Consider the following 14,272-nt stretch of genomic DNA (forward strand, 5'->3'; position numbering starts at 1 on the left):
GAGAGAGGATATACATTTTTTTATTTCTACATATTTTTATATTTATTATATAATTATTGTGTTTGCAGATTAATAAGAATACGTTTGACTAATAAGAATACGCAACCGTGCTCACAATATCTCGTTCAAATTATTTTTTTATATGATTCTATATTTTTATCTTAACGTATAAATTCTAAGATTAATTAATATATAGATTTTTGCATGAACTGTGCTTCTTATAACTTACGTAATTAATATGAATATTATCACTCACGTTATTTGAAATACACATTCATATAATTAAAACACATATATTGTAGTTTATAATAACTAAATTTTTCTTTAAACACTTTGTATCTTCTGTACTTACTTTATCGCATAGACATTATATCTAAAAATTGAAAAGTGCAAAGTTTGCAAGAAAACATGATAATATAATGCCTGCTGTTATTTGCGTTATAGCATTGTTGATATTATTTCCGCGTATCTATGTTCGACATTTTTTAAGAAAGCAAGATAAGAATATTGGTCCACAAATCATATACATTTGTCATTGAAAACATCTACATTTCTCATTGGTTCAAGATATATCATTGGGTCAAATATCAAGACTTTTTCCAATACATTATAATAAAATAAAAATAATAATAAATTAAGTACGTATGACATTAGAGCATTTTTTTAATATATGAGATAACTACTTATTTTATTGATGACATTATGATTATTAATAAAGTATAACTACTAATTGTATTATTCGAAAATATTGCCATATTACTATTATTTCAACGCCGATTATTGATCTTCAAGAATGTAACATTGCTCAAAAGAGATTCTGATTATATATCGCTATATACAAAGTATATATTTTTATTAATTATCTGCACACATAAACTGTTTGCTTTATCATATATGTACAAATATACATCTAAAAATTCTAATATTTATATTTATGCTCAGTAATACCTATTATGTTTTATATATGAATTATAAGTTGATACATAGACGCAAGTTATATAAAGTATAATATTTTCATAATTCATGCAGTATTTTGTACAAAAATATATTAATTAATCAAATACACGCAACCAACATATAAATAATTTATTGTGTTTATTGCTGCACCAAATTTCCACATTTATATGTTCTGATTTTAATTATTATTATAAAAATATATCAAAATAATCAAGCAAACTATATGCTAAATTATTGAAAATAATAATAAATGTGCAATTTGTTTATTAATTTTGGCTCATTAGTTATATATCTGTATAACTAATATCTCATTAATTATATATCTATATATATATATATATATATATTCAATTTATATAATGTGAAATCTTTTGATGACTAAAATAAATGGTATATTTAATAGTAATATATAGGATAATATAAGAATTTAAAAAACAGATTGCAATAGAAAATAAAATTAAGAAAGTATGTAAAATATTCTAAAATTATATACAGTAATAACAGATTAACACATATATTCATCATCGGGGTTTTCTAACAAAATATATTTTGTAGAGAAGAATATCTACATACAGTCTTTAATTAAAATGTTGATAAATCTTAATAATATATGAAACTTAAGTAAATTAATATTCTCTCAGTTGGCTAATATCTATTCGTAATAGCATTCATTCATAATTTAATTAATTTAATATGATATTTTATATTTAATATTAAAAAATAATTTAATATTTCTCTAAACACTTTAATATCTATCTATAAATAATTTTTTTACTTTTACATGATTTGTAGATTTACATCCCTTTAATATGTATAATTTAATGTCTTGCTATTTTATTTTCTTATGTAAGATAAATAAATAAAAATAAATAAAATATTATATTCAAATAATCTTGCATATTTTCCGATATCAAATTATTAATAAAAAGCATTCGATGCATGTAGCAAGTTTTCCTAGAAAAGCTGGATATAAAATGTGCCCACACTTTTATATATATTTTGATGTAAAGAAAAATTGTAAGAAGAAAATATTTAATCTTCTATTATTTGTATAGAAATATAAATTGCGACAAGATGGCATCAATATCAATCACAGATCAAGTGTCAGTTGTACATATTATTGTATAATCCATTGAACATTGTTTTTCTCGCGAGATTAAATACTTATTAATTTTAATATCATATTATACACATTATTATTTTTACTTCAGAATATGTGTCGTTTTCGTTAAAGGAATTTGCTACATGCTACGAATCTGCTGCATTTTAACTTATATTCACGTATATTTTATTTAAGTATCACACGGTCACATATAGAACAAATACGTGTTAGTTAACAAATTGTAGAAAAAAAAATGTAATATTAAAAAATCTTTAATAAGAAAAATCTCGACAACAAAAGCTACATAATAAATATATTAAAAAATACATTTTATAGTGTATTTTAATATTTTACTTTTTCTTACAATTTACTTAATTAATTATATATATAAAATTAATTATGTAAATTGCATTTTGGAAATTTAGTTTAATGAAATATAATTACACAAAAATATTTCAACGTTAATGAACATCGAACAAAATTATGAAAGCCAATTATATTAATTCACAAAAATCATTTACAAAAGAATGACATATATGTTTATACGATATATGATTTTTGAGAACAGCTATTCTATTAGTATGTATTCTAATGTATTGTGCGTAGTGAAACACTTATACCTTATAAAATTACATAATAACTATTGATTGGTTAAAGCCTATATATACTTGAAATTATACAGGGTGTATCTGAAATGATGCACTAAACTTTAGGAGCATATTCTAGAGATCAAAATAAGACTTTTTTCCTATGAACATGGCTCCGCAAATGAACCCTCCTCCGAGCTAGAGGCCCCTAAAATTTGGGGGAAAAACTTGAACTTGTTATTTATGGATTGCCTTATTATTTGACCTTGGTTTTGACGTTATCTATTACCCTCTCTTGAGAGATAAATAAATTTGCGTTGCGAGTGTTTGGTCAATTTCACACATTTTCGAATTTTAGCTCAAAGGGGGGTTCATTCGCGAATCCATGTTCATAAGAAAAAAAAGTCTTATTTTGACCTCTAGAATACGCTCCTAAAGTTTAGTGCATCATTTCAGATACACCCTGTATATGTCTAACTTTAATCATGTCATTTCTCATTAGTGTATCGCGAGTATGAATAAACGCGAGTCAACCATAGTCATTTTAATACCGGAGATGTCACATAATTGAACAAGTTTGAAACTCTTGTGCGGAGATCTTCACGTCCTCGACGTATCTTTCTTCCAATTAACTGGAGCGGGTAATTTCCGATTCGTACCATCCAAGTTTAATCTACTCTTTGAACATTTCCGACATGTTAGTCGCCAGAAAGCAAGCCTGAAGTCTGCCGAATAGAAGGCGTAAATGAACGGGTTGATAGCTGAATTGATCCACCCTAAACGTATAAAATCATTTCCGATCATATTATTCCGTAAAAATATTGGAATAATAATTTATCAATTAACTGATCGCTGTTACATTATACGATTATGATTCTGAAAATATTACAGAAATAAATAAAAAATTAAAAATATAAATATAGCTAAAATAAATTGTATCAGATTTTATTCAATTTTGTATATATTCATTTTCATTTTCTATTAAAAACTATCCTCTTAATTCGATTTTAAATTTAATTTATATGAAAAAGATTTTCAATGCGAAAAATTGTAATTATAGCTAATTGTAAAATAAAGTAGAAATAAAATTTAAATATAAAACATAAAACGTATAATTTATTAAGACTCACGTAAACTTTAAAAATGTCAAGAGGAATACGCGGAGAATAAAAAAAGATGAACATGCTTTAAAAAAAATCTACATATACATATGTAAAAAAAAAAAAAAAGATTACCTAGCCACGTCAAAGCTGGCATAAGAACATCTGGTGGCTGCACAGGTATAAAAGGTGTTGCCAGATATAGGATAAAAAATGGTAGCCAGCATGCAACAAAACCACCTACAACTACTGCCAGGGTACCCGCAGTTTTCGTCTCCCTAGTGACTTTGTTGATGCAGCTCTGCTGATTACCTCGGATTGTGCCTAACTTTTTGCACATGCTCGTTGGTTCGGTTTCCTCGGATGGCTTGTCGCATATCACATTACTCTCGGCACAATCTGTACGTTGTACTTTAAAGCTTTTCCCACGATCAATCTGTCAAAAGAGAATTCAGAATTCTATACGTACATTTTTATGTAATTAACATTGCAATCAATTGTTATAATTGATTAATATATATAATCAGTTAATATATATACATATATAATTACGTAATATATATATAATATATATAGGATAATTAGCAATTTTTTGCTACTTCTTCTAATTCATACATTTTTATTTTAGATAAAGAATTCGGAAATAAATAAACAAGAACTGTATATAAAATAAATTTTAAAAGGATTGATAAAAATCTTCCAATACGAAAAATTTTTCAAAATTATGGATTATTGTAAGTCTTTAAAAAGGTAAACGATATAATTTTTTTTATTATAATTATGTAATGCGTGACTCAATGATCGATGTATTATGTATTATTGTTCGCGTTAATTAAACGCATTGCAAGAAAAAGCTAGAAATATTTATTAAAGATATAATCACAAAATGTACTTTTCTTAAATTTATATAAATTAGAAAAAAAACAAGTTACAAATCAGAGATAATGTGTTACACCAATATTAAAATTTTTTGCATTTATATACAGACGTATTACATACGTACGAATGCGAGGAAGAGTTTCTGGTAGTATAAAAGGTTACAAAAGCTAACTAATTAATATCAATTTTTGATTATGTGCTTTTATAGTAAAAATATATTTATATATTACAGTTTTATCTTCTATATTTAATAAAATAATAATAAGTACAAAAGTAGTATCTTGACTTTTAGAATTTTATATGTTGCTATATAAATAAAAATAACAATCTTATATTAAGTCAATTTTAATATTTATTTTAAACACGATAACATTTTTTTATAACCATAAAACAGAGAAAGAATGAGAAAGCGAGCAATTTCACGCATAAAAGTATCAAAACAATTTTTCGTAATATTATATTATTTGATTTTTCAAAATTCAATATTTGATAAGTATATATTTTCTAAAAGATATTATAATTATTCTCGACAATAACTACTTGAATAAAAGAGAAAGCAGAAATTTAATATTTAAATCGGTGTTTAAATAAAGGTATACATTTCAATGTAATATAATGTGTATACTTTTGTTTCATTAAAGTTACATAAATTACTAATTAATATCAATATTTTGTAATAATTGTACAAAAGATTTTAACAATTTTAAGAAATTACGAAAAGATTTAATTTTTTTTTTTTTTTTTTTTTCCATTGTAATTAATACTTTTTATTAAGCTGTGAAGTATTCACTCAAAAGTATTATTATCGTAAAGAGAATTTTTGATTAAAATATTTTATATATATATATACATCTCCACACACAGCATTGACTATCAACGTAACGATATGATTTTATATGTATAATCTTTAATATATCTTTCTCTATTTTCTATAAAAACGATAATAGGTATCTGCTTGTAAAGAAATTTTTACAGAACTTGCTATAACTAAATCAAGTCTGACAAAGAAATCTAGATAAGATATATTGGGTAAAATAATTGATAACGTATTGATCGCATAAGATCGGATAATATGTGAAATCCGCATTACGGTATTAAAGCATGAACAGTTTTACGTCACTCGCATGAGAGAACAGTCGATTTCTTAATCTTTTTTTCAATAAAATTGTGAGAACGAGAGATTTTATTACCTTGAGTCGCGATGCTTTCATTGAGCAAATCACGATATGCTTTACATTAAAAGCAAGGTAATTTTTTATTTCTACGATGAGTTCTTTCTGATTGAAAGTTAACTTTGAATTTGGGACAAACTCATAACTGAACAAACTTATTGTTATCGTTGGCGTATTCTCTGCTGCTACGTTTGTCATTGCAAGCACTTTAGTTTTTCTAATTGCTGTTTTTTTTTTTTTATTCTATTTCTCTAGACGTTACAATGTCCTTTTTAAAACTTAATTATAGAAACAAAAAGAGATTGTATTGTTTATAAAATGAACATAATGAAAAGATGTTTTACTCAACGAAAAAGCATTACGGATAATTAAAAGACTTCCTTCAAGGAACAAAGAAAACTTTTTTCAATTATACGTGAAATATAAATAGATCATACATACAAATTTTTGTAGTATATATATATATATATATACACGTTTCTATAGATTTTTAATTAAAAAATATTTAATTTTTTAAAATATTATCTTTATATACATATATTCAAGTCTTTATTACTCTTATATTTGAATGTTTACTTTTAATGTTTTATCATATTCATTTATTATCAATAGCATATAACGATAAACCCAAATATTGATCTAGAATCTCAGCAAACGAGTGATTAATATCTTGCCGTCAGAATTAGCTTACAATATCATCCGTCGAACGAACAAACAAAGCATATTAGGAAGATTAATGCATAGGCAGGTGTAAATACAGGAAAATTTAATCTGATCTTATCGATATTATATCACACACACAACTTTTTTAAAATAAAACTCAACTCTTTTATTAAAATAATAATCGCTATCATTTAGAAAATTGTAAAGTACGAGAAGAACACAAGATAAGCGTAATCGATCGTATCACAATCTTCCGTATAAAATACTAATTTCCATATAAATTTTATTATTTTAATTAGAAAAATTGGTTTACTCAGATAATAAACGCGATGCGCCCGCATTATCATAGCATTCTATCGAATTACACAGTAAATATATATCTAATAAACGACAGGATTAAGTAGTAACTAGTTAAACAGTTAAAAGTTAAGTTAAAAGGTTGAACGGTTAATAACTTTTAACTTAATTTTAAACGTGTTAACTTTTAACTTAAACTAATTATTTTTAGATGTATTAACGATAACTTATAAACTCTTTTAGACAAGTTAAAATAATTCATCAGTATCAGAGTCGTGTGAAAATGGTTGATTGAAAGGCGAATATTTCATTTGTCGTACAAGTTTGTCGGATGGCTGTTTGATAAAGAATTAATTTTTAACTTTAATAAGTAATTAATAATTAACTTTAATAATTTTTATCAGTTTATTTTAACTTTAATAAATTAATAATGTATTAATTTAACTTTAACTGAGTTAATTTTTGTTTAAATAATTTTTAACATAAACTTAGTTAATTTTTGGGCCATTAACATTAAACTTAACTTATTATTAGTTAAAAAAAAAATTAACTTACTCAACCCCGATAAAAGATAAATATCTAATAATAAATAATGCGTAAAGTAACAGAACATACGACAACAAATATCGATCTGATCGTGTATACTGATAATTTTTGATTGCGTCGCTAGAGACGACTAGATCAAGTACAATAGTTCTCACCGTGATTTTACGACGTGATTGGACATTTTCCCCCTCGTTAGTCGCCTCCAGATTTCTATGTCTGCTCGCTATGACGCACGAAATTCTGCCATATACGTACAACATTACCAGCATGGGCAAGAAGAAACTGCCCATCGCCGAAAATATCACGTACGACGAGTCCATATTGTAGGAGCATTTTTTGATATCACGATTCGTCGCGCGCGGAAAACAACCTAATAAAGGTGGACTTGTTATAGCACCGGCCATTATCCATACCGCTACTATCATCACCCCAGCCAGTCTTTTGCTCCTCCGTCTACGGCTATATATCAACGGCTGAGTTACGGCCAGATACCTTAAACGAGAAATATTAACAATGGACGCGATATATTCTGCATAATCTTATAAATATCTCTGCTTAACGACCAGAAAACGGCAAAAATAAAATATCGCAAATACAAAAGAAGGAATGCTTTATTAACAATATCCTAAATGAATCATTTTGTCGTCCTAAAATTTTTGAAGCATTCTTATAGTGGTTCGAAAATTACATTGCAAAAAAGAGAAGCACGCGTGCTAAAATTGTATTTTTGAAATACAATTAAGTTACGTATGGTAATTTTTATTTCCTAAACAAATTTACTTAGTCCGCAACCAATAGAGTAAGATACAAAGTTAGAAGTATCTTATCGATATACGAAAAATATAATACAAGAAGTGACTTAAATTAAAGTAAAAGCTGCAGAAAAAGCTAAGAAACTTTGATTGCTAAGTAATTTCTTTACTTTTAAAATATTTGCGTGTGTATATGTTATTATAATATTTTAAATATTTATATCCATATTAAAGAAAAGAAAGCATACAACTATATAAAATATACGTAAGAAAGAAAAAGAAGATGAGAAAATACATAAAGGGACAATCGCTTTCAGCGAGCGCGAATATTGATTCGTTCAGTTGTAACGAAAAACTAACATAATAAAAAATGATTCGTTGCTTGAATAAATAAATTTTCTACCAACCGGAAAATTCATCCGCTCCTACCGTCGTTTTTTCACGTGGAAGCTCGTAAAGTACAGACATCGGATGATTTACGGTACGTAAAATTTCCTTTTCTAATGATGCGAGAATCTATTCGCAAAAGCTAAAATGGCTAACAGGGTGTTCCCCGATAATACCGCTGTCTACGTGACGAGATTCGAGAATGCATATTATCGAGTTTACCTGTCTATAGATATGGCGCATAACGAGAGAATACTGGCCGTGCAGAGTAGAATGTCAAGAGAGACCCAAGAGTCACATAGTATCTCGCCTAATTCCCAAGCACCTCCTGTAAGCTTCATCAAAACAATATTCTATTTGATAAAAGCGTAATTAATTTCTTATAAGATAAGAAAGATTTACAAATGATATCTCTGTTCTCTGTTGCATAGCGATAATGTCGATGGTGAAAAGTCATAATCGACGACATTGTACGCGTCTACCCGCGAGATTATTAAATGCCGACAGTAATTAAATATTGTTCTAAATATTTAACGATAGTAAAATATTAACGATAGTATGCGTGGCGCAATTTGTGAATATAACGCAATCTCGGTATATTAAATAAGATCTTCTCACGATCAGTAAAACTCGATGAAAGCTTGTAGCTTAGCACTAAAGATAAATTAAGCTTTTTCTACACGTTTATTGTATTTGCAGCTTTGAATAACAAGCGCATACGTACTTGTAACAGAACCGCTGGTGGCATTACAGCTAGACCGACTAATAAATCCGCTGCTGCGAGACTAGACACAAAACAATTAGTTACGGACCGTAATCGCCTGGTAGTAATTACAGCCGCAATCACTAGAGTATTGCCGACCTGTAATAATAGAAAGAAGAAAAATCAGAATATATTATTACAAACGCGTATACAAGCTTGGGCAGCTAAAAATTTTAAGATTATTTTCGGATTCCATATATTTCATAAAATTCTTCAATTTTTGAACCGTTCCGTATATATGTAAAATTCTAAGAACTGTTCGAAGAACTTTATACATCTTATACCTTAATAAGACATTTAGCCAATAATATCTCGATATAGAAATATTCATAAAAATTATAATATTAGATAATGCATATGCTCACTATGGTAACAATAATTAGCATCGTGAATAATCCTGCTAGAATAAGATCGGTCCAATTGGGTAGATAATATTCCGTTTCAACATCTCCTTCGTCCGCCGACACCGTGCGATTCCATTGGTAAATGTCCTCATGGTAATCAGGTGTTTGATTCGCCATGACGTTCACCCTCGGTCCATAGATGATAATTTTTGTCTCGCGGTGTGCATATTTTGATACATGATGATCTCTAAGAGAAGAATCCATATCCTAAATTGTATAATACACATATAAGAAATTGTGCATCTTATATAAATTGTGTAATAAAAAAGAAATTATCTAGCTTTTCTACTGAGAACAATTTCTAGCAGAGTGGCAAAATTTCTTCGAAAAGATAGCTGACTGGGCAGTTTTTTGGTCAAAATAAAATTTCATTTGCGACGACAGCCTATTTAATAACATCAATTTGAAATGGAGAATGCGTAATATTCAGCGTTAATATATATTTATTATAAAAAATAATGTGTGAAATGTGTTAAATATATATTCGAGGCGGCAGTGTGTGTAAATTAACGGTGACATACGGTACTTAATCTTTACGGTGTCTGATGTGTTATTGTATATTGTTATAACGTGTTATTGTTATTGCAGGCATATATTGTTTATCGCGGACACTCGCATATTGTCAATAGCGCCGCGACACTCGAGCAATAAGGTAATGATTCGAGACGCTCCGTATACAGTTAAATACATTTTCGAAATGCGAGATTGCAAGTATGTTGAAATAATTCATTATAATTATTACAACTGATGAATAATTAATTTTTAATAAACGCTGTAACAGTAACAGTATCACGACGCCTGTAACAGTATCGTGAGACGACAGCTCTTTATTAAAGTACGCATTTCTCACGATTTATTCATTTCTAATAAATAATAGAAAATATTTATAACGACAATTTGATTATTTATTATTTTTCTTAAATGTTTCCTAGCCTTTTATAATCAATAATGTATACTGGTTGCTGTTATTAGTTCGAACAGTAAATAGTTTCCGTTTCCGCAGCGTGACTGAGTAAAAGCAACCTGAACTAAAAAGCAATTTAAAGAAAATTTAATTCCAAGCACTTAATTCTAATAACCACTTTACTTAACTCTAATAACTATCAACAACAAACACAATGTCAAATTATAAGATATCATCTAATGACCAATGTCATTCTTTGCATTTATTAAACTTGTAAATTTTAGCTGTTCTCTCTCTCTCTCTCTCTCTCTCTAATTGAAAATTTCTTTTCCTTTATTACTTTTTACACATCTCGAGTCGGCAAGCACTTTTCAAGCGTTCATATTCAGTCATATGAAATAACATGCAGTGCAAAGTGCTGTCTTTCACGCATCACACACAGTATAAAATAGCTTTGAGAGACTATATACATCTCTTAACACACACACACACACACACATCTAACGTCTTTTAGAAAATATTCTAATTATATGCAAATGGAAATTTTAAATAACTACTTCGCACACACATAATCTCTCTGCCTTTATAAAAATGATAAGTATTATTTATTAAAACACGTATGTCTTTGCATTTTTAATTATAAATTATTATATTTGTACTCTCTCCCCTTGCGATAAATATGAAAGAATACGTAATTATTTAAAAAATATTATGTAAAATGCCGTTTTTTACGATAATAAACTAAAAATTGTATGTTAAAATCGATTTTTAATTAATCACAAATATGCGAAAAATTTCCGCACATCTTCAACATACAGTAACAATACTGTTGCATCTGTCTGTGTATTTCACAGATATCCCAGGAGAATGAAAAATCGTGTCTATATAAAAATATCGAGATATGCTTGTATTGGGAAACAATTTAAACACTACTAGGTCGATCAATAAATTTTTTATAAAAGTAGTCCCACACATACTTGGAATAACACACACAGAAATCACACAGTCATAAATAATCGCCAGTAAGATAAGCACACACAAATACACAAGCAAACGAATAGTTTATAATATATAAAACTTGACTGATAGTATTTGTGAGATATAAAAGTCGGATATGTAAAACGAATGGGCTGACGAGATTGCACACGATCGTTATCGATCTCGTAAGATAAGATAGGATAGATTACTGCGAAAAATTCTGAATCCATTCTTGAGGTAATAAAATATTTCGCGGAGACTTTGTGATGGTACATTGTGTCGAGACAAGATGCATTATCTTCGGGAATTAAGGAGAATATACAATATTTAAAAATGTAATGCAAGTAAAATTTTTATTTCTTAAAATATTACTTTTTTATTCTATTATTACACACATGTATTAATAACTTGGATCTATATACAATGTTTCTATTGGACTACATTAATAAAACTGCTAGACAAAAAAGTTTAAGTACGCAATACAGTATAAGATCAGATTATCTAAGAAGAAACGTATCAATTAGAAAAATTAAATAATGATTTTATTTTCCTATTCGTAATTATTAAATATTATAAAAAATATTTTTGAGATATTTATTTTCCTATCCTTAATTATTAAATATTATAAATATTTTTGAGATATTTATTTTCCTATCTCTTCCTTCAAAATTGAAACATGAAGATTCGTGTCTAAATTTCAACGGCGAACATCGCCGTTATATTCGTTCGGTGCGTGATCGCGTTATTCTTATACTGAAAAATCGTAACAAACACCTGGTTCTAGAACGGTTCGATGCCGTAAAATTTATCATATCGAAATCGGTCGATCGTGTGAATTGATCTCTGAGAATTTTTTATTTAATATACTTTTTTTAAACACATTGTCTTTATAAAAAATAAATGTTCTCATATCATGAAATAAAAACAGAAAAGTCGTGCACATACAAGCGATTACTATATATCGTTATATTAATTAATATATCATTTATCACCCAATTCTCTAATTGATTGCGCAAACTTAACCCATTAACTTTGGTTATAATTTTACTGTGCTTTTTGTTTAACAAAAGCAGAGAATACATGATATGTAAAATCGCAAAATTTTTACAAATATCACACCAGCAACTTAATAAAATACATTGCTCCTTGGTGACACAATAGAAGAATTGGTTTTATATAAATTTTATCGAGAATTTGTCAATGAGGTACAAATAGCTCAATAATAGTTAATAATAGAAATGAAAACCGTACTGTGTGCATGTTATAACATCGGAGCTGCAGATACGTACACTCAACTTCAATTGTAATGAATTTTTTGTAAATGTAGGAGCTAAGGATTCTTATCAATTTACCATCAAGATTCTTTGTTTTGAAAAGCCTGTATTTGGAAGCATAGCAGCAAGCATGGATGCTCGCAAATAATAGCATTCGTAACTGCTCTTCGAGATCGTTAGGATTAATTGGATTTTATAATTGAACAACTAAATTTTTTTTAGAACGTAATCTTTGTCTCAAAAGATACAATTCAAAAGCAAAATGTTCTGTACAGTTAATATACACAAACAGATTTTCGTATACTTAAAATCAATTATCTTTTATTACATTATAATTTCTAAACAATTTTAACCTTTATAATTATATTTGATTGTGTCAATTATATTTATAACTAATCAATTGTTTTTTTATTATATTAAATTATATCTAAATGTGTAGTAAAAAATATTTTTTATTTTTTTATTTATTGTAAGAGCTTTCGCAAAATAGTTTTCAATACGACATTTTTTTTTTAATATCTTATATTTATGCAATTTAAATATTCGAATAAATATTATATATAATTTTTCTGTTTAATATAACATTTTCTACAATATTTTAGTCCATATATTTAACAAAGACATCAATTTTTCATGGTATTCTAAATGACCAACAGTATCTCAAATATACTGCGCTTCCTTTATATAAATAACGTATTTATATATTTATTTTTGTATTTATATACATATATACGCCGCTCTGTATTTTAGAGGTAGCAAAACTCTAGATTCCGGTAGACAACACGACTGGCTTCCGGCATAATCCTCATCTTATTCTGTTGTAGCTTCGAGAATGCTATGAGCGTTGTAGCTTCATGTATACGAATTACCTTTACAATATATATGTATATACATACATATATAGAGAAAGATCTGCTTCTCTCAACACGCGCTGACATTATTCTCCAATAATGTTACAAACAGCGAATACCGGAACGGCATTCTATTAAAATTAAAAAGTAATACAAATAATAGTGTAAAGACTGCTAGTCAAAAAACAAAGCTGGAATAATTATTAGCGCTGTCACTGTCTCCGTCGTATTACATACATATGTGGTATATATTAAGAGATGTCTATGAGTGACAAAAGTATGATACATTTGCTCTATTCGTTATTCGATAAGTTGGAATGTGCAATATAATGTTTCTTAATTAACTTTGGTATAATGTGTGTTTCTCTATTATTTATAAACTTTACATACAATGCTTTAGTCCCGATATCACGGAATGGAACTTGTTGAAAACGCGTACAACTGATACCATTGTATGCATTTTGCCTCGCCGTAATTCGGAACATAGATAAGGTAGCTTTTGATCGCAGTTTTGACCGCAACGGAAAAGCAAATATCGACAGATATAGCGGTTTAGTATATTCCATAGAAATCTTATTTACATATCAATTTTAACTGTAAATGTATGTTGCAATATTTTAATTTTTATATTTTATATATTGTTTATTTCTTCATAT

At 27.6% G+C, this 14,272-nt stretch overlaps 1 protein-coding gene across 5 annotated transcripts in view; it reads right to left on the reverse strand.

Moving 5' to 3' along the window:
- Positions 1-2,780: 2,780 nt before the first annotated feature.
- Positions 2,781-14,272, reverse strand: part of LOC138934710 (probable G-protein coupled receptor No18) — a 34,757-nt gene continuing 23,265 nt past the window's right edge. For 4 of the 5 annotated variants that reach the window (XM_070298729.1, XM_070298730.1, XM_070298726.1 and 1 more), the window contains exons 2-7: positions 9,571-9,796; positions 9,167-9,304; positions 8,665-8,777; positions 7,459-7,795; positions 3,882-4,182; positions 2,781-3,422 (exon numbers count right to left, since the gene is read on the reverse strand). In XM_070298729.1, coding sequence (XP_070154830.1) covers positions 3,247-3,422; positions 3,882-4,182; positions 7,459-7,795; positions 8,665-8,777; positions 9,167-9,304; positions 9,571-9,726 — 1,221 coding nt within the window. In that variant the 5' untranslated portion in view covers positions 9,727-9,796 and the 3' untranslated portion in view covers positions 2,781-3,246. Of the gene's footprint in view, positions 3,423-3,881; positions 4,183-7,458; positions 7,796-8,664; positions 8,778-9,166; positions 9,305-9,570; positions 9,817-14,272 lie in introns of all 5 variants that reach the window. The other variant, XM_070298725.1, reaches the window with a different exon arrangement.

Source organism: Polyergus mexicanus, unplaced genomic scaffold (genome assembly GCF_030449975.1).
Source record: "Polyergus mexicanus isolate NDT 795.1 unplaced genomic scaffold, iyPolMexi1.0 SCAF_7, whole genome shotgun sequence".
NCBI classification, from domain to species: domain Eukaryota; kingdom Metazoa; phylum Arthropoda; class Insecta; order Hymenoptera; family Formicidae; genus Polyergus; species Polyergus mexicanus.